Source organism: Netta rufina, assembly GCF_964035555.1.
Source record: "Netta rufina genome assembly, chromosome: 3".
Lineage (NCBI taxonomy): Eukaryota > Metazoa > Chordata > Aves > Anseriformes > Anatidae > Netta > Netta rufina.
In genome coordinates, this window is record NC_140125.1 from 72722151 (window position 1) to 72744198 (window position 22048).

General features: G+C 35.8%; 1 protein-coding gene across 2 annotated transcripts in view; it reads left to right on the forward strand.

Annotated features, from left to right (window-relative positions):
* Positions 1 to 22048, forward strand: part of AFG1L (AFG1 like ATPase) — a 65709-nt gene that overhangs the window by 13823 nt on the left and 29838 nt on the right. For both annotated transcript variants that reach the window (XM_084283716.1, XM_084283717.1), the window contains exons 3-7: positions 1111 to 1162; positions 1784 to 1885; positions 3146 to 3276; positions 8910 to 9009; positions 11304 to 11362. In XM_084283716.1, coding sequence (XP_084139842.1) covers positions 1111 to 1162; positions 1784 to 1885; positions 3146 to 3276; positions 8910 to 9009; positions 11304 to 11362 — 444 coding nt within the window. The remainder of the gene's footprint in view (positions 1 to 1110; positions 1163 to 1783; positions 1886 to 3145; positions 3277 to 8909; positions 9010 to 11303; positions 11363 to 22048) is intronic.

Sequence of the window (22048 nt, forward strand, 5' to 3'; positions counted from 1 at the left end):
AGCGCTTTAGATTCAAGTTGTTTAGCAATTATCCAGCTCCAAATGAGACTACAGGGTTGTAATTTTAATTTTCCTTTGTTTTGGCTCAGCTCATATAACTCTGGAAGTGGAACACTTTAAAATAACCTTATACTCTTGTGTGATGATTTTGTGGATGTCAGTTCAGTGTCATGAATTTGGGATTTCTTTCTTAAGACTTACAATTTTTTAGAAACTGTTTCTTTTTAGAATTTTACTTGGAAGCCTCTATGCATATGAGGGTCCCCCTAGAGTGGGAGAGGAAGACTGATTCAAATTGCAGTACTGAAGGCTATTGCAAATATTTCCATAAAAACATATATTTGAGTAAAACAGGATAAGTAATCAGGTGTCATAACATATGTCCTGAGCAATGTTAAGAGGTTAAAACTTCTTAACCAGTACTAATTAAAATAAAACTCAATTGAGAAAATGTTTAATGAAATGTATAGTTTGAATATAACCTTTCATTTGTGTGTGTGTGTGTGTGTGTGTATAAATACAAATTTAAAATGATACATGGGAACTGTGCATCCATTAGTTTAAATCATGTTTAAAACAGATAATTCTGCATTTCAGATTCAAAGTAGAGAGAAAGGGGACCTAGAATATTCACTCTTTGTCATGTTGATTTTCTAAATCCTAAATGTTTATATCTTAAGCAAAGCTGGTATATACAACATACATGTGCAAGTCCTGTGGTAGTGCTTTATTTTACATCCTTTTTTCTGAGCTTGTTTGAGGGAATAGGGTTTATTTGGATCATGATGTATTGGGAAACATTTAATCATTTTTCTATGTGTTCTAGTTATTAAAAAAAATATATACTTGGACCAGGGATGGAGATATTTTCACAGTGATCTAAGACAAAAAAAACATCAGCATGTGTATTTGTCTTCTTTTTCTAAATTCACAGAAATACAACATTAGATTGCTTACCAATTCTGAGCTAATAATTTATTCAAGGTTACACTTCGCAGGCTATTCCTACTCAGGTAGTTAAATGTAGCTGCTTGATTACTTTATCACAGGTATATGCTTGCTTTTATTGTGCACCATGTTTGTATTTATTCTGCTTTTCTTGATTTGCAGCTCTTTGCAAAAAACAAACCTCCAAAAGGTCTTTATGTCTATGGAGATGTCGGTAAGTTTCAGCTACATCAGTTCCAATGGAATTTCATCTAAATGTGTGTTCATTCAAATTCTGAAGTATCTACAAAGTTGACAATTATGTAGCATTATTACTTTAATGATTTTTCCAGGATTATTTTTCTTCCAGAATATGATGTTAATTAACCCTATTACACCTTAGAAGATCGGAAGCTGTTTAATTAGCCTACACCAAACCTTGTATGCATTTTTTGCAGTGTTACCTACTCACTAATATTTAAGAATGCAATTAAAGAATTTGAAAAGCAACTTGGTGGGGAGTGGGTCAGGGAGAGAACGTGTATGGTCTGATTACAACAGTGTAGAGTAAGAAAGCTTTTCAAGGGAAAATGTTGTTTTCTGGATGTCTATGGAGCCATTTGTGCAACCTTTCAGTCAACGCTGTTTAGATCAAAATGGAACAATAACAATGCAGTTGTTTGGGGTTTTTGAACATGAAACATAACCTTTCTTCCCCAACAGTCTGGCTTTGTACTTACTTTGTGGAAGAGTATAGTTTCATTAGTTCAAAGCTAACGAACAATCATTATTGTAATCAGTACATACTGTTCTTAAATTAACTACCTGTTGGGTGTGTTGTTTTTTTTATTTGAAGGTACAGGGAAGACAATGGTGATGGACATGTTCTATTCTCATTTAGAAGTAGAAAGGAAAAAGAGAGTCCATTTTCATGGCTTCATGCTAGATGTGCACCAGAGTAAGTGCAGATACTGGTATTTACAACAATTTTATGAACTATGGTAACTATAAAAAACCTTGTCTCATCTTCAGATGTCTAGCATACAATGTAATCTTACTTAATTTCTAAGAAAAAAAAAGAAACAAATTAGAGAATTTTTGCAGTGTTTGCCATGCTGGAGTAGATGTTAATTGCATACTATTTCTCAAGTATCTTCTCAAATGTTTTGTGTACCAGATTGTATAGAGAATTGCATGTATGTTTAGGATTAAATCCTTATCTAGATATTCTTCAGTTACTGGTAAGCTTACGTGCAGTCTGAGGAAGGCAGCTGCTGAAAATGAATGATAAAACAGAAAGTAATGTGATGCTGTCACTCAAAAGGACAGATAAGTGTAAATGCTACATCATAGTTTTTTTTCTGTGATGGATCATGATTCAGAAACAACTAAATCAGTGAAGATGAATACTGTGAAATTGTTAGTGAATAATGCTACAATTTACAAGCATTGTGACAGCTGCATTTTTCTTGGAAGGCATTCATTGGCATAAACAACTTCTGCCCCTTTTACTGCCCTTGTTGTTTTTTTTTATCACCATTGGGTCACTGTTGACATTTTCTATTTCTTGTCACTAGTGCTCTACTTCATTAAATTTTTAACAAAGCTGGCTTCTTACTTTGACCTTGGTTTGCCAAACACTTTTGGTAGGCTGATGGAATGCAATCTGTGGCATTAAAATATGTATGTAATAACTTGATATCAGCATCATCTTGTTTACATTGTAAAATATAATTGCAGTAACTTTGTCTGAGTTCTTTTAACTAAGTATACCTCCAGAGCATGCGATGCACAGAGCTCTGCCACTATTTTGTAAAATCTGAAAGGATTCTTTTTTTATACTCACAAGATGATTAGGACAGAAAATGCCAAATAATGAAGTGAAACTGAAGCTAAGGTCATGAACTGGAGCAAGATAAAACTAATTTATATCAGTTCTATAAATAAGCAATAGGTATTTCATATTAGTATCCAAGGGTTCTATGATTTTTATTTTTCATGTTTTGTAGCAAGAATATAGAAATCACAGTCTCTGTGGTTTTAGTAGTTGCCTGGATGTGGTTGAAAACAGTGGTTTTGCACTCCTGAAGTTAGGTGAAATCTGAAGTTTTTTTTTAACTGCATTGGGCTGCTTTTTATTTTATAGTTAAATAATTTTGTTTTCCGTATTTTACAAAAGCATGAGAAATATTTATTCGCTTATGTCTCATCAACTCAGGAATACATCGCCTTAAGCAGAGCTTGCCAAAAAGAAAGCCAGGACTTATGGCCAAATCGTATGACCCTATTGCACCAGTAGCAGAGGAAATAAGCGAAGAGGCTTCCCTCTTATGTTTTGATGAATTTCAGGTAAGAAATCAGAGGTTACTCCTTGGCTTTTAAGGGAAACTTAGTGACATTACTGTTAATCTTAAAAATAGGATATTTGTTACTACTCGAATAGTATTTGAATTACTGGCCAGAAGTCAACTATGGAAGTTCAGGAGCAGAAGTGATTTTACGGTTCGGAAGATGGTGTTAATTTTTTTTATATTATCTCCTGGAAAAACAACAAAAAAAAAGTTATCTGTGTAGTTACTACTCACATTAGTGGGTAATAATTAAAGTTTAGGTTCATAAGTGCTTCAGGACAGGAATTGTCATCTTAAAATGAGTCTGTACAGTGCCAGGACAGTAGTCACCTGATACGTAGTTGGTGTGCCTGCTCTTTACTGTGGCTTATATAGAGGAACAAAATGGTCTCACTGCGGTCAAGGACATGGAAATAACATACCAATTTCAATTTAAATTCTTTCCTAGAGTTACTGGAGGCTTTGGAGTGTCAGTGTCAAATTTTATCAGTGTAATGTACATTTTAAGAAACTCCTTTTCAATTAAATGTGAAAATTAAAAATAAAGTGATAAAATGATGTTTGCCCAAGCTAGCTTGCTTGATTCATTTATGTGGCTTGTGAATTTTGTTTTAAGGACATCACAAATTTAAGCATAGAGTTGCTTTATTTATTTTATTTTTCTGAGAGCAGGAGGTAAATTAAGCAACTCGATCAGCTGAGATTCTGAATTCCAAGAGAAACTGCAGGGGAAGAGGAGAACAGAGCTGTGTTGTTTCTCAAATCACCGCTAGAAAAAGAATCATCTATTGACTGTAAATTTTCTGCATTATGCTCTTAAATTAGCATATAACTGAAACAGAGCAATTTTGATCTCCTAGCTACTATTTATAGCCTACGCACAAAAGAAGGTAACCAGTTTATGATCAGCTCCCATGAATGGGATTTTTTTTCACCTTGTTAAGTAGTTGGTGTTTTTGGTTTAAGTTACTTCTGCATTTTGCAGCAAGGGATAATCCTTCGACCTGCAGTTTTGGAATATGCGGGGTTATTGCAATCTTGTTAGGAAACGTTTAAGAAAAAGTTGTATTTGAGTTATATTTTGCGGTGTTTCACTGTTAAAAGAATGTTTTCATGATCCACTTCTCAATTATGAGCATCAAATGTATTTTGTCAAAATACTTTCTCTAAAATACGTTGACTTTCCCAATTCAAATAATTACACCAAAATCTTGCCTTCATCTCAACCAAAAGCTGCAGATTGCGGTTTGGTTTTGTTCTTTGCTTTTGGCTTTGCTTGTTCAGAGTAAAACTTGTTACAACCAAGTTTAATATATTCTAACTCAATATACCTGCTCAGTATTCTAACTGCAGTGCTCATGGGTTTCTCTTAAAAAAAAACAAAAACAAAAACAAAAAAAAAAAAACAATTTTGAATGCTGTGTAGGCATACATGCAGTTGGACATATGTGGAGGTATGTTTGAATGGTTCATAAAGGCATCTTTGCTAACAGTAGAACAGTTTATTAGTGTAAATGTGTGATTTTCACTATTAATGTCCACTGCTTGTTGCCGTGTTTGCATATTGTCTATCATCCCTAACACGTTTTAACGAGAGACTCTGGTAATTTTGGTGTCCAAATTGATTGCCTGCTCCCCCTGCTGACTTGCTTGAGGTACAGCAACCACTTCAGTTGTAAAAATCACCTTGTATAAAAATACTTTGGTGGTGGGTCACAGTTGGGAAAATAAGCATAAGAAATATGCATCAAAATGTATTTCCAAGACTGCATTCTTATGTGATTTTTAATGCATGTGCTTGTTCTTGATGTACCAATGGACTACATTCACAGATTTCTGAGCAGCTGTTTTTTTTTTTTTTGGCTGATTTTCCATAGCATTAAATGCTAGGCAGGCTTTGCCTGCTGAAGAGGAGGAGCCCCAGTTTTCTGAGAGTTGGTGGAAGGCACTGAATTTGGAATAAGAAACCTGCTTAAATACTCATAGTAGCTGGTAGAGCAGTTCAGAGTGACAAAACTAACACCGATAATCCGGAAACCAGGACTTTCTCAGTTGATTTTCCGAGTGGAGCTAACAGCCAGATCTCACTACAACAGCTTTATTTATACTTGAAGAACTGCTAGATTAAAATAAAACTGGAAAGAGCTGGAAGGTCAGATTGTATGCTCTTCTGACTCACAGACAAAGCTACTGTCTATTTTGATAGGTGGGAAGTCGCGCTGGGTCTGTAACTTGCTTGACTAAACACTTGTGCTTTGAGGAAACATCAGGAACCCTATTGAGATTTGCTGGGAACATTTCAGGTTTCTTTCAAATACCTGTCGGGAAAAAAAAAAAAGCATAAGCTGTATTTATGTAAAGATCAGACACAGACAAGGATTCTGTAACAGTGACAGCAAAAAGTAATGTTAGTGCTTGTATTTCAGATGAAACCAAATGTAGAACTTCAAAAGACAAAAAAAAAGTACTGCTGAGGTTTCAAATTCCTCTTTGACAGTGGGCTAAAGGAAACAGAAGTACTCTGAAGTGAGTCATGTTGCTTAGAGAAACCCCAAACAAATGGGGAGTTGTTTGACAAAATGACTTACACGAATATTTCAGGATGCTGTGAGGTAGTTTGTGTGTTCCAAAATCTTGTTAAGTTTAACAACAACAACAAAATGTCCTAAAATGTTGCTTTTTACAAATACTGTGAGATAGCCAGCACATTAGAGATGATGTGAAGCTTCTGAGCTTGTCCATGCTGAAGCTGGTGTTGTATCAGCATTCACCTGAGGTGCAGGCTCTCAGGTTAAAACATTGCTCCTTGTTATTGATCTTTGTCACACCGTGTACTATAAATGTTAGTCCTTTTTATTTTTTTAAACCACAGAAGTCTTGAACCGCTCGAAAAATGTGCTCATTTAAAACAACAGGATTGAATTAACCCATTTGTAATTATAATTTTCATGTTTCGGGACATAGAGGTTGGCCAATATAATGAGAGTAGTCATTGTTTAGTGATCAAATAACTCCACACAGGTAATTAGAAGCTCTAATTTTGCCATGCGACTGAAAGCTATGGTAGTTGGTATGGGTAATGAAAACAGAATCTGCACTTCTTGGGATGCTGAATGATGATACAGTGCTAGTATTTATGTAGCTTCAGTACCACTTAGGCTTTAACCAAACTACAATTTAGGGAGTTTTTCCTAACCTACATGCTATTAAAAGCCTCTAATAAAAACTAGGCTCTTATTTTTGTGCTAATACTAATTACTGATAATACATGCTTATGTTTGTCATTCATTACATGGAACTGTACCAATCAGTGGATGACTGAGTCTCAGGCACTTATACATGTAAATTAACTATTACCGATGTGTTTTTATATGTTTTTTGTTTTTTTTTTTTCTTGATATGAGCCGTAGTGAAAAGCTGCACTAGGTCATAAAAATCTTTTCTCTTAAATGCTAATGAAATATATCTATTCTCTCCATTAGCAGGCTCTCCCTACTGGTAATTTGTAGCCTTTGCTTTTGTTCCTTCCTGTAATGAATTCTGGACGTAGTGAAAGATATGAGAAATGACAGTGCTTTAGTTGCTGTCTTCCAGTTGCTTTATCTGGTAGAATTCTTCTCTTCCCAAAGCTCTGGTAGGTCGAGAGAGCCTAAATTTTCATTCCAGTTCTCAAAATGGCTCTTGCTTTTTGATAGAGGTTTCGGGAGTTATTTTTTTTTGTAATGCGATGAAAAAAGCAGAATTCAGCATCAAATAGCAATTCTCATTAATAAGAGAAATTTTTTAATTGTTTTCTTTCATTCAAGTGCTAACATTGTTTCAGCCTTTATTTCCTAAAGGTAGTGTGCCTTAGTGTTTTTCTTTTTAAGCACAAGATGGTAAAAAAAAAAAAAAAAAAAAAATTAAAAAAAATGCCACTACAACACTACAAACTCATGGATTTAAAAACTTGTATCACAAAGCAAACCCAATAGCCAAGAAATTCAGGTATCTCTAAAATGCATATATATATAAATTTCTTTTATGCAGTATTTTTCAAGACAACCAGGAAAGTTCCTAAACTTTAATATCCAGAAGAAATAAATTTAGCACTAGGTGGATGCATAAACACCTATATCAGGCATACAGTACAATAGTGAATCATTGTGCTCTTTAGAGCTTAGTGATGAGAGATACACAAATCTGGGAGTGTGTTGCTGATCACATCAAAACAGTTTGTTTTTAAAAAAAGAAAGAAAACACAATGTATTTTATAGAACAAAATAGAAGACATCTTTGGGAGAATGAAACTGATATTTACTTATGGTTCAACAGGAACTTTATTGCTTCCAGTCTAACTGTGAGAAATGTAACCTGTGTTTCACTGTGTCTAATGTAAAATTACTTTATTTTGCTACTTAGAAAGGTCTTTTAGAAATGAGGGAAGAGGGGATCAGAAAAAAAAAAATATATAGAAGTGGTTGGAGTCTTCTGTAGCTTGCATTACCATTACAACATCCACATCTAAGCTGGCACAAAATAGCAGGCCATCAATCTGTTGTGTCATGAATGCATATAACTCTCAGGATGCCACCACTTTTTAATTTTCTTAGAACTGGGGTCTCTGGTAAGCCAAAATGCAACAAGTGTCTGTATAATAATCAAGGAGAATGCAAGAGAAACAAGAGTTTAATGATAGTAAAGGTGATTTACTTATTAGGACCGCTGATCTCAGCTGGTGAACACCTGCAAAATATGAATTGCTCTTGTAACAATGCTTTTCTTCCATTCAGACAAATTTATTACTTTTTATTTATATGCAGTGGTTTCTGGTTTGCATTCCTTTTATTTCTTGGTACTGTAAAGCAAGTTAGTTAAGCTAAACTTAGATATTTAAAGAAATTTTACTTTATTGCTCATTGTTTAGCCTTTTTATTTCAGTATCGTTTGTTCCACCCCGTTTTATTTTTTGTTAGTGTTTTGTGCCTGAAGGTTAGAAGAGGCTGACTGTGCTGGAAGTGACTGCCGTGCCTTTTGATTATTCATGGACAGTAATAGAAGGCACTTAAAAAGAACAATGAAATTGCTTATTTTTGTGATGGGCCATCTGTTGAATTGTTTTTTGCAACAATCACACAATAGTATCTATGTCATATCATTCTATTTTCAACAGCAGCTGATTATGTATAGTTGGCTACTTGTCTTTATTTCTGAAGTCCCATGACCATTTAAATTCACCTCTGCAAACCTTTGCCTCAAAGGTAATAGAAATGTAAAGCAGCCGGTGTGTGTTTCCTTTCTGTCTTCTGTTTTTTTTTCCACGTGGTTTCCAATTAATTAGGCCTCTTAAATGTTTAGATCTGTTTTCTGTGTCTCCCACCTGTAGTTTTATAATAGAAGTTAACATGGAATCATTTAGCAATTGGTAAAGATATGGTGGAGTTCCATAATAAAGAGCGGGCAAGTTTTGAAAGACTGTGGTACATTCACTGCTTATTAATTATCCCTTTTATTTTTTCTCACCAAGCAATAATTAGAATCTTTCTCCATGGCTTTCACTAACGAGCATTTTTCCTAGCTATAAAGCCACTTGCAGATCTATTGCAGCAGAAGCTGAAAGCAAAGATAAAACAAATGTGTTGTCTTCCGCAGGTCACTGACATTGCTGATGCCATGATTCTGAAGCAGCTTTTTGAAAACTTGTTCCAAAACGGGGTTGTCGTTGTGGCAACATCTAACAGGCCACCAGAAGGTAAAAACAAACATGTTACTAGCATTATCCCAAATACAATTAATCTCAGTATTTTACAAAACAATTTGATAAGAATTACACAGTATTTAATACTAATAAACCCACTAGCCTTCAAGAATTTGAGATGCTCCAATTTGTCCCCCACTGTTTCATGTTCTTAAGGAAGAAAGGTTTTTCACTAACTCCTTTCTCATCTCTAACTCTACATGTTTCTGCCCCCTTTCCTTACCCTTCTGTGGTTTCTAATTTTCTGTACTCTATCCAAATCAGTGGGAGGGAATTTGGGAACAGGGATGCTGAGGGTGCTTTTAACTGAGCAATAATTGCAATTTCCTGCACACGAGAACTTTTGTTGTAGTGTAGTCTTAGTAGTTAGCATAATACATGATTTTTATGCGACTTTTATGACACTATGACACATAAACCTGTTGGTTTATTTCCCTTTTTTTTGAGCAAACCAGATGAAATCAGAACTAAGATAGCTGGGTGAACTCAACAATGGTGCCTCATTCACTTGGGATCCAGCCATGTGTTTGTGGAACCGCTGCTCTTTAGAGTTCACGAGTGATTCTTACAACTTGGTGTTACATCCCACTTCTTAATTTGTCAATTTATGGCAATTATTGTTATGTGTCTGTCTGAAAGACATCACTTTTGCTAGCTACCCAAAAGAGAACATCAAGAAAGGTGTCTCCAGAACTGAGCAACATTGCAATCCAGACATTGGTTGCTGCCTTTTGTTTTTTTTTTTCTTTTCCTTCCTCCGTTTCACTATTCCTGTGTGCTTATGGTCTGTAACAGAAAAGTGTTAGATTAATGCAGTGTATTTTACCAAGGTTTAAGATTGAATTCAGAGATTCTCCTCTTGTGGTTACAAAGGAGGAAAGTATCTTTTCCATTAGAGAGCAGATGCACTCAGCTGCTGACAATTTGTGATATGCTTAACCGTGTTAAACTTCTCCCTCAGGGGAATGTGAAGGGCAAATACTGAGGTATAGTGTGTGAAGCATCCTGGCTTCTTTTCACCACCAAAATTACTGTTTTTGCCTCATCCTAACAAAATAAACATAATTAAAACCATCCAAAACAAAATGAAAAAACTATTAAACCTCAGACTTATTATCTAGAAGAACTAACAGAAGTCACTTTATTATAGTAATGGTACACATTCACAAATTTCTCTGAGTAAATATGCAATTGATTGCTGTTTTAACAAATGTTTACCTGTTTTGGTTTGTAGAAATATGGAGGATATGTGGCTTCATACAGCTTGGCTCATAATTAGGGTACAGAATCACCTTTGTTAATAATTTTCCTAAATGCTTCTGTGTAGATACCATGTTGGTTTCTCATGCAATCTATCTTCTGACCAGCAGTATCTGGTAGTAGAGCATGAAAGCTTTAGCCTTGTAGCCTTTGGGTGTTATGGTGAGTACAGGTGTTAATAACCTGGTGTGGCCTTGGATTGGGATTTTGGTGGAAGGTGTTCCTGCCTCCATCAGGTGTGGTAGTAGCCAGGTGCCTGTATACTCTTGGTTATTCTTCCTGTCAGCAGTAGCTGCAATACTGCCTTTTTATAGGGCTTCCAAATTTATTCCAAATGGAATAAAGCATCACATCATACAATCTAAGTGGTAATATTTTCAATGAAGAAGTTTATGAATATGTTAGGCAGTTGGATAGTTTCTGGAGAGGAGATAAATAAGACACAAAACGTCACTTTGCAGTTGGTTTTAATTAATTTTTAATTAATTAATTTTCTCTGAGTGCAGATCTACATGCCTAACATACTATTCTTTTTTTTTTTTTTTTTTTTGGTACTCAGTTGTATTTTGAACAACTTTGTGTAAAGGTGTGTTTTTTTTTCCCTCCCTTAGATGGATCTCCTTGCTTTGAAAAAAGAGTGTACCTGGTGGAAATACTTAGTACCTAGGTACTTAGTTTTGGCCTTATAATTATACCAGTTTTCACCCAGCATTACAAATCCTTTTTATATCCTTCTTAAACAGGCATAGGCCTTATTTCTTTTGCTAAAATCAGTTGAGTATCATTAGAGATTTATCATCTTTCACTCTCTGCCTTTTCCAGACTTTCTCAGGATGTTTCTTCCTTTCTTCCTTAAGAATGTAATGACTTTTCATACAGCAAGAGAACAGAAATCCATTTCAACTCTTTTTCCACTTGTGTTCCTTATCTCTCTGGCAACACAGAATTTTATTTGCCAGACTAAAATACAAGGTGATATTGGTATTAAGACTAAGTAGCAAAACTGGTACTGATTTTCTTTCTTTCAGATCTCTATAAAAATGGTCTTCAGAGAGCTAATTTTGTGCCATTCATTGCTGTGCTGAAGGTAAGGAGAATCACTTGTTAAATGCTTTCTGATTTTGCCTTCTTATTAACAATAAACTCAATTTGTACAGGATTACTTTGATACCAGTTTCCAGATTAGTTGTGTATGCTTTAACTGCTTGGGGAGAAAATAATTGAAGGTGAGGCAAAAAAAGGAGCTCTTACTAGAATTGACACGTCTTGAAAGCTGGGCACTTAGTATGACAAAGGTAACTTCTTGACTAACGTAGCAGAATTTGTTTGGATAGGACTCTCTATCTGCAGTATATATTCCACATGACGTAGTGTTCCTGTAACAGTGATGCTGTGTTGTACTTGTGGACATCTCAAATTTATTATGCTGTAAAAAGTTGGTATTCCTCAGGTGTAAAGAAATCAGTTGTGTATGTACCCTTCAATCAGCTTGTTTCTGGGTCTGTGCTTTTTTTTTTTTTCCCTCGTGGGTATTTGTGAGGCTTCATGCCATGGCCAACAAGTAGAAGTTCTGAAGCAAGCTCCCTGGAGACTGCAGGTTGTGGTGTGGCAGGTTTGAGTTGCTTTATTTAGATTGAAAAAATGGGGTATTCTTTTAAAACGTGAATAATATGATCAGGGTCTGTTTTGCTATTACAAAGAGCCAATGCTGAACTGATGCTTTAAGGTCTGGGGAAGTTGCAGATATTTTTAATTCCCAAACTGTGATCATATTGTTGTGTTACTGAAGGCTTGCAATAGCATTGCCAGCATAAACGCATGAATAAGGTGAACTATCTAAGAAGAAATATAAGGTAGAAGTTTAGGGCAGGTTTGGATTAGTGAGAAGAAATTTGGAAGTGCAGACCAGATGGATCAGTTGCATGCTTCTGCTAAGGTGGTCAGTAGTGAAGAAGGTAACAGTGCTTCAGACTTTCAGTGGGGCATGTTGGAATCGAGAGACTGCTTCATTGCCTAAGCATCTTTTAAAAATCCTACCTAATGTTGACATTTGAGCAATTACCAGGTTCCAAAGTTAATGTGCCATTGACATTGGCAATCCTGTGTCTCAGAATGGCTGTGTGTAACGTCAGGGAGGTTACCACTGAAAGCGATTCCCATCCGGATGGCTTTAGAAAAATAAGAAACATGAAAACAAATCAATAACTCTATACGCTTCAGATCCATAACAGATCCTGATCACAGAACACTTTCAACAATAGTAATAGTTCTATATGCATTTGCTTTGTGAAGTGTCTCATTACACTCAGTCAGCATCTACTGCAAATCTTTATTTTATTTGTTGTTATCCAGTATCTTCTATGTATTTTTTCCTTGTTGGATCTTAGTTTTCTTCCTTGATGAACGCAAAGCTGATTTGTTTCACTGATGGTCAGACATGATTAATATCTGTCATGCTTATTTGTAGCTTATTTTTTTTTTTCCTCCTTGTGGCTAGCAGACGAAAAAAGTAAAATGCGGTTTACACATACAGAATGCCTGTGTAAATAATTTATTATTTACATGCAATTTTTAGGAAGGACTTTGTGGATAGAATGCTGACAAAAGCCCTAAAGATTGGTGGGTGGGTTTAGAGTTGCAGTTGAGGATGGAGTAGTGTGAAAAGAAACAAGTGGCACAACTCTGGCTAGAGATGCATGAACATTACCATAATAATGAATGAAGAGAGAAATGAGGTTGCACTTAATATTCTATTCACAAGGACCTTTCTAAAATTCCCAATTACTTTTTGCTGTTGTTTTTTTCACCCCTACATCTTCGTGTGTTAACGCAGCTCTACATATATCTACCTTTAACATCAGTTCAGTAAATATTACCAAAATAACACTATTCTTTCCCAAAACATAATGCCTGAAAAGCAGATCAGATGAGGCTTATCAACGACTGTTCCTCTGACCTTAGATGGAAAATAGAAGGGTAGGGGCAAGGTATAATAATAATAAGTACAAATCTACATTTTTATTTCAACACATCAGAAGTAGGCATTGAAAACAAACGAATGTATTTTAAAGTAAGATTTTAATAAATGACCTTTACGTTACAGCTGCCTCAGCTGTTCAGAATCCCATGTGTGGCTTTAGGAAATGGAAAGATGATATTTTCTAGGGTTTTGCATGAGAATGTAACAAAAATACTATGGCTGCAAACGTTTGATTTGCCATCTTCTGTACTTTCACCCCATTCTAAACCATGTGTGTCTTGTGTTAGTGTCCTTACAATCTAACCTGTTTTGTGGCAATGGCTTTGACCACTTGGACTAACTTCTGTCTTAGCTTTCTCTGGATTCAGAACCTCCTGCAATGGTTTTGCTTGGGGTTTGGAGGTGGTATTTTTCGTTGCTCTTTGTTTCAGAAGTTCTCTTTTTATGATCATAAATCTTAAAATAAGGCTTTAGCACAAAAAGTGATTCAACGTAGGAGCTTTGAATTCCTTTAAATAGCCTTATGAAGACAGGATGACTGGAAGATATCAACAGGACGTTTCTGTGAAGAGCTACTTCACTTGAAATAGCACAGATTTCAGGCTGTTTCTATTCTTTGTAAATGGAGTGAATAGCTCCTAGATAACCTGATAAATTAAGCAAAAATCTTTCCTCATCTTTATATGATAGATAAACAGTTTCTGTCTTAGATCTAGAATTACCTATGCTAATCTTTGGTTGTTGTTGTTGTTTTTATTTTATTTAGATTACACAATTCTGGTATCTGTGGTTGAGTTCCTGTTTTTTTGCAAAGACAATTATAAACCAATTATAAACCAACTATAAACCAAGGTGGAATAAGCACAAAGGAGAAACAGTGGTCTAGGAAAAATGTAGTTGTCCTGCAAAGTTTGCCTATGTTGCCTTTCTAGATGATGGACTACTGTGGACAAGCAATTGCTGAATGCCTATGGTGGGAGATGCAATTAATAAGTTACTTAAGGCCAGGTAAAAGCTGCAGGTACTACAGCCTCTGTCTGTAGTTGGACAGATGGTCCCTGTCCAATCTAAACTTCTAGTGTTCTGATTTTTTTTTTTAAATCTAATGTAGCTAAAAATCTGATTTTTCAGCAATTCTTTCATCTGGTAACACAGTTGTAGATTTCATAAATAGGGAAACACTCTCCGTTGACTGGTTTGTTGTTGTGGCTAAAATTTTAGGACAGAATATTCTTTATAGAAGGGCTTAGTTTCTGCAGCAGAAACGGAGTGCTTCTTCAGTCTGTGCAATTTTATAAAAATACAGCTTTTCAGAGATAAGTATTAGGAAGGAAAATCTTTTAATTCTGTAATTGCAATTAGATTCAGTCCCTTCTGATTGAGCTTTTAATCTCGCAGCATCGCTTACAGAGAATTTTGAAGTGCATGAAACTCCCAAGTGATTTTTTACAAAGGCAGTTCTTGACAAGAAAACCATACGTATTGGTCACAGTTCGCTCAAATGCTTAGAGCAGAAATGCTCCCCAAGTTAATAGTCCAAATCAATATGAAAATATGAAAACTTTATCAACATTTTTAAGCTAGTGTGCAAATAAAACTATACATCTCCAGCAATTTGGTGTAGGATCTGAAGTCATTCTCTTCCAAAAAAAAAAAAAAAAAAAAAAAAGAAAAGAGAAAGCACACTTTATTTTACTGGTTTAGATTTGTCAACAGTTGAATTTTTGCAGACAATTAATGAAGATATCTACATTAAATTTTTTTTTTACATTATTTAATTAAAATATTTGCACTAATCCTTCACTATTCTGGAATCCTAATTTGGTGGCTAGATCAGTGTTTAATTCTTCAGGCAAACAGGAAGGAAAGCTTCTCAAATTGGTGAAGCTTCTCAAATTTTGGTGTGTATAAACTCAAACTTAAACTAGTGTTTTTGATGCTTCCAAATATTTCTTGTAGCCATGAAGTTTTAAACGTCAAGCCAAGTCAAAATACCAAATAATTAACTTTTTTTTTTGTTAGATTTTTTTTTCCTGCAATAGACATGAAATATCTGAAAGTCCTACCTCAAAATCAGGAGGTTTTAGGGATTTATTAGCCTGCATATATCTTCAAAAGGTACAGATTTATGATAAAAATATAAAAAAAATCCATCTTTGGTTACCTGTATATTGCTTTAACTAAAGATAAAGAATCAATCAACGAGAAGTCTTGTTTTCAGTAGGACATGAAGTTACTGTAAGCTTCCTATAATGAACCTTTTTTTTCTGCTGCTGCTAGGGACCAAAACATTATTTCTTTTTTAAACTTTGGTTAAAGTGACTCTTAACAATAAGCACTGCAAACACCTTTTGAACAGAAAGCAGTGTATGTACATGCTGCACTCTGTTTGCTGTTTTTCTCAAATATTGTCAACAATTCTATATTGACATTACTACCCACTCTGGCCAGTTCTAAATAAAATATACAGATTCTTCCAAAGCAATAAATGGAAGGATTTAAAAGTATTTTAAATTTCCAGGAACTATAGGTGAAAATATTTAAAATGTTTTGAACTGTCCTTAAGGAAACTTGCAGGAGTTGGTTTTGTACAAAGGCATTTGGTAGGTATAAAATTTCTTTGATTGTGCATTCGGCTTTTGTCCAACCACCTGTGTTAGAAATACAGGGATTTGTTGATTGGCGGATCTGCCTATTTCCCAAAAAAAAAAAAAAGTCATCTCATTGATGAAATTGATTTGTCAGTTTGCTCCATTCTAATGGTGTGATAGCCCAGCAGCTTTCAGTATGTTGAATAGTTAAAACCTGCTTTTGAGGTCAGTGTCAGCCACTCTGACCCCTGTGAACTGTCACCTGAGTCAGAATTGCTGGGATTAATCCTTTGATATTGTGATGGCTTCGCCTATCAATTGACTTTTTCATTACTGAAGATGTTAGGCCTTTTGTTTCCCTTCTTAGTATGTAACCAAGCAAACTCCTAAGTAGAAGGAGCATTTGTTCTTGTTCTCTCTCTCTCTCTTTGCAAGTAATAGAAGCATTCATCTTTTGTGAAGTGTACCTAATTAAACATATAAAAATAGAAAATATAGCATGATTGCAAGTATTTTTGTGCCGAACATCACTGTCATTTATGGGTAATTTGTGTGACAAATTTGTAAGACTTAACTAACAAAATGTTGTATTTTGAAAGCAAGGTGTCGGAGTAGAAGTTATCAGCCCGTTCTGCATCCAGCCTTCAGAGTATGTCTGTTTTAAATGTAGACGTGAGTGTTGCTTGAATTATCGGTGTAAAGCACTTCACTGCTACAGTATTTTTATAACGAGCCTATTGCTTTAGTGCGCTCTGCAAACATTGAGCTGTTCAGTTTGTTTACTTTCTATGACTGCCTTAAACACACGTGTGCACACAATCTCTAGACAGTTTATTTAGATGCCGACCAAAACTTGATCAAAGGATAAAATATTTCCTATTGTAGCTCAGTGCGAGGCTCCCTGCCTCCTCACTTCCTTTAATTGTTGTTGTTTCCCAAGCTCTTGCTTGGCTGGTTTGCTCTTTGATTAAAATCAGTAAACCAAAGCATATCGTAGATATGGAATAGTTGATTCCTGCTGTATCAGGGTAAATTAGCCTAATTACACGTGGCAGTTTTATTTGCTTGTGATGTAATGTGAAATGAGGTCCTGCCTCCCCCCCCCCCCCCCCCCCAAAAAAAAAAAAAAAAGCCCGAGCCAATTAATAAAGCTTTTAAGCTCTTTGTCACAGGCCACCGTGGAGGTCTGCAGAGAAGAACTTTAATCCAATAAACATTTCATTTAGATCATGAAAAGAAAGCATGAGGAGAAGCTCCTACAAGAGGGTGTTACCAGCAATCCTAGCCATGAAGAGATGTGAGGAATTTGCCAAATTAACCAAGCGGCCTTCATATTTAACACATAAATGTGTCAAAACTAATAATAGAATAATTTAATTTGAGTTGAACCTTTATATTGTTAAAATTCTAAGAAGCCACAACTGTTTTCTTCAAAGACTTCGCTGTTGAGCTGGATGGACAGGGCAAGAGGAGGTTGTGAGAAACCCAGATAGCAAATAACACTGGCCGAAGCTGGTGGAAAAAAAAAAAAAAAAGGAATAGATAATTAGGTGTAATTAGCGTGTTTGAATTGTTGTCTCCCTGCCCTTGGCTTGAATAAATTTCGGAGAAAAAAAACCCTAGTGGCGAAAATGCTTTGATGTAAGAAGAGTCATTGTGGTTTGGCAGCATAAAGGCAGTGTTTTATACTTCTCGCATAATGGTCGTGATACAGAAAGAGTGAATGGACTCTACACCCCCCAGTCTGCTTTACAGCAAGGACTTTTGGATTCCCTTGAAACAAAATGCATCAGAAGTTTTCAGTTGTTGGTAATGAGGTAGTAGACCTCATCGGAGCTAAGCGTAAGCCATCTTTAGCCTTTGTTTAGCTCTTTAATCGCATTTTTTTCTTATTCTGAGAAATCGAGTTTCGTAAATCAATACTAGTCTTTTTTTTTTTTCCTTCTTCGCTGCCTGCCAACAGTTCTGGCAGGAGCAAAGGCTAATACTGGGAAAAGAAATACAAATCAAACATTAAAAAGAAAAACAGCAGCAAAAAAAAAAAAGAAATCTTAGACAAATAACTTCAGGGTAAAATTTCAATGAAGTACACACACTGAGGTGAATTTGACCCTTAGCTTATGAAACATAATGTTATAAACTCAGAGGGAACTTTTGGCTTTGTGTTTTTCTCAGAACAGCAAGGCTTGTTTATTAGCAGATTGAAAGTTACAGTCATTTTGGTTCTTTAGCAAAACAGAATTTATTTTTTTTAACAGTAATTTCTTTAATTTATCCTTACTCTGCAAGGACTTTTTTTTTCTAAGCAATGCGAAATGGAGAGTGTAATACTTACTGCATGCAAGTTTACTTTTTGCCATTCTTCTGTTCCCTGACTAGAAAAAGGAGAGACTACTTGTCTCCTACTCAGCACTGCCACATCTGTACCTCCTGAATTCTTGTACTTTTGTCTGAATATCTGAAATACTATTCACCCAACAATGCGTTTTAAGAGTCTCTGTCTGTATTCATGCAGCATTATTTTACAAGTTAATTGTCTATTTTTCTTCCTCTTAGGGGGTAGCTGATTTATAGATAGATGTTAAAATAAGTTATTGAAAAGCCGTACAATGGATCTTATGTTCCTTGCGGTAGCAAGAATAGGGAGGTTTCTTAGTTGGTGAAGTTTTGAGGGCTGTAATGTAAACTCGTGCAACTTTCTCTGAATAAATTTCATCTCAATGCTACCTCTGCCAAACTCTTGGTTTAAGGTTTGATGTGTTCCTGTCACAAGCGTAAGATGTTTTACAAATTTTATTTGTCAGTATTTGACTTCCTAGAGCTTTGTGCCGTGTCCATTTAAAAATAGTTCAAAGGAAATGTTTGCGTTCTGGAGTTAACCTAAGCACGATTAGTTGCACTGACACTATACACTACACTTGGGTGGCATTTTGAAATTGTTCCTCAATTTTTTTTGCAGTGTTTAAAATTGGAACAAGCATGATGTGCCTAAGGCTATTGTAGCAATTTCCTGTGTTTCGTTATTGCAGGTAACGAAGAATATGGGAAAGAGACTTTAAAAAAAAAAAAAATTAAAAAAAATTAACCCCTTAAAGCACTGCACTATTTTTACAGAACAAGTAGGCTTTTGTACTTGAAGTTGATTTGATCTGTGAAAGGCAACACCTGAATATCATGCAAGACTAAGTAATTATGCCTGATTGTAGGTGTTATTTTTTTTTCCAGGTATAGGTCACAGGAAATTCAGTTAGGGTAGAGAATGTACAAAGCTAAGAAATATGCAGATTTTCTGTTGTAAGATTGTGTAAAAATTATTTACAGTTAATACTTGCATAAAGGTTAGAAAGGTTGATGAAGTGATATTTAGTTTTGCTTTACTATTCACTGCGTGTCAGAATGTAATTATGACTGATTCATGAAACTGTCTTAGCAATGAACCATCTTTATTAAAATGCTGATCAAGACAAGAGCTGACAGTAATAAAGAATAGAACATTTTAGTCTTGTTGCTTTTGAATGATTGCTAATTACCCCAGAGGTCATGTATAGTGCTTATGAGGATTCATTGACATTTTCTTTGAAGTCTACTGTTTCAACAACATGTGAACAGGAAGACAAAAACTGTATGCATACCCAACAGTGCTCCAACCAAGTTTTTATCCCTCTCAAAATACCTGACGATTCTCTTTCTCCTTCTCCCAAGTCTATCTCACTCCCATGAGCCTGTATAGGCAAAAGTTAGACGTCTTACAAAACAGATTTATTTTTAACAAGACCAATTTTAAGCAAGCGTTGAAGGTCCTTCATCTGTACTGTGCTTGATTGTAACTACTGGCTGGTTTTCTTGAGGAGCTGAGCCCGAGCAAGGAAACACTGCACGCGTTTCTTGTGCTTCTCTCAGCAGGCTGTGGAGGGAAGGCAGGCTCCATCTGGCCTCCAGCCCACCTCCTGAGGCCCAGTCAGACCAGTTTCATCTTCTGAAATGTGCTGGCGATTGCCACTTGCTGATAACTTTGAGGCTAGGCCAAGGTTAAAGCCTACAGTGCATCCTGTAGGCCCCAAACCATGTATTTCATGACACGCTGCGTTTTGGCTGGAGAGGATTCTTCTTCCACCAGAGTTACGAATCACTTGAGAAAATGCTCATTGTAATGCTGTGGAGAAACCTTTTTCTTGAAATCACTTAAAGAATTTTAAGAACAAACAAATAAAATTCTAGTGGATGATTTGGCACGAGGTGAAGTCAATTAACAGAACAAATGGGTAATTGTCGTGAGCTTTGTTGACCTGAGGAACTCTTCCTCTGTTGCTGGCTGGGACTCTCATGGTGTCCACATGTTGTATGATGTGAGATTTTTCTCTTTCTGGATGGATGGATGTATATGAGAAGAGTGATTGCCAATGAACAACTGCATTATTTTCGGGTTTGATGGAGGGAAGGAATATTAGTGATTCTCCATATTATTAATGGAGACCAAATCAGGAAGACAGGTAGGGGTTGGTTGCTGTTTTGTTTTGGTTTGTTTTTTTTTTCTGGATAGAAGCTAATATAAAGAATTAGATGCTGATGATACCTTTGAAAAGGGATGATACCTGCGTGGAAGGTATAATTTGTTCTATTCAGAAAGAGTGGTTAGAAGTTGCACTTCTCACTTAGCCGTGACGGAAGACCTCAGGAAAGGCTGAGGATGTTTGGCAGGTGTGGAAATAGCTGGGTGAGTAATGCTCATCCCAGGATGAATCACTCTTAAGCCTCTGTCACCCTACAGCCTCTGGGGGGGGGTCCTCAGGTAGGGTTTGTGTGATCCTGTAGGTCAGCAGGAAAACGCGTATGCTTTTGTATGTTTTTTGTGCCATTAAAACTCAAAGCAGAGAATGACGATTGCATTGACTTACAGTGGTCTTAAATAAAACTGAGAGATTTCATAGTCATAGGGTGGTTGGGGTTGGAAGGGACCTTAAACCCTATCCAATTCCAACCCCCTCACCATGGGCAGGGACACCTCCCACCAGACCAGGTTGTTCAAAGCCCCATCCAGCCTGGCCTTGAGTGCTTCCAGGGTTGGGGCAGCCACAGCTTCTCTGGGTGACCTGTGCCAGTGCGTATTTGCTCACCTGCATTATCAAGGGTTTTGAGCTGATCACAATATTTCAGTTGACAGGCACACCTTGCATTTAGTACAGCATCCTTCATGGACCCTAAGGCCATTTACTGGCATTTCAGATTTTTATTTTTGTGATACATGGGGAAACAAACATGATAAATTGCAGGTTATCCATCTAACTTTGACTGTCTTTTGAAGTTTTCAGAAAAATTTGTTCCTGTACTTAAGAATCTGCCTTGTCATTTATTTTACGTTCTGGAGTAGTTTAACTATTTTAATAGTTACTACTCAGGAATGCAGCAACAGAGTCATTAGAGGTGCTCATAGGAAGAAAAACGTATTCACATCAGTCTATGTTTAATAACTTCATACACAAAGTCTAATTTTATCTATTGTATCTGAAGACAGTCATTTGAGGTGTTCTGTCTCAAGTTGAGCCTCGAGGCTTTGTCTTTTTTCCGTCTGGAATAAAAAGTTTTTCTGCCACTTCAGTAGAAATGAGTGCACGATCATGTTGTATTTTTAACTTACTAATTGCGTTTTCAATTTTGTAATTGTATTTGTTCTTTGTATACATAAATACATAAATGACTTCAAAATAAGTTGTATGACTAATTAATTTTATGCATTTGAATTGAATAGGGTAAGTCAGACTTGAAATATCTCAGTGGAATAGAAAATCTGTTGGAAACTGAAAATGGTTCTACAGGAAGAGACTAGATGAGCTGTAGCTTTGATTTTAAGTGTTTATTTCAAAAGAAAAGTAGAAATTTAGCCCAAGTAAATGAAATTTGTAATTTTAAATCTCAGCCTTAAAAAAAAGTAAACCAATAATTACAATTGTGGCTTTGACAATTAAGTACTAACAATCTGAGGATGCTGGTTAGTTCTTTGGCTGTTGATTAGGATTCCGTGGTGGTGATTAATGAGTGTGAGGATGCAATCACATCTGTAGGGTTTAATCAGTTCAGTGCTGGAGAAGTTAGTCTGAAGACGGAGGGAGAAACCAGAACTTCTGTATGTAATGCTATCAGGGTTTTTTCCATGCTACAGGAAAACTAAGGGTACAAAGTAGAGAAGCCTACTTTTTTTTTTTTT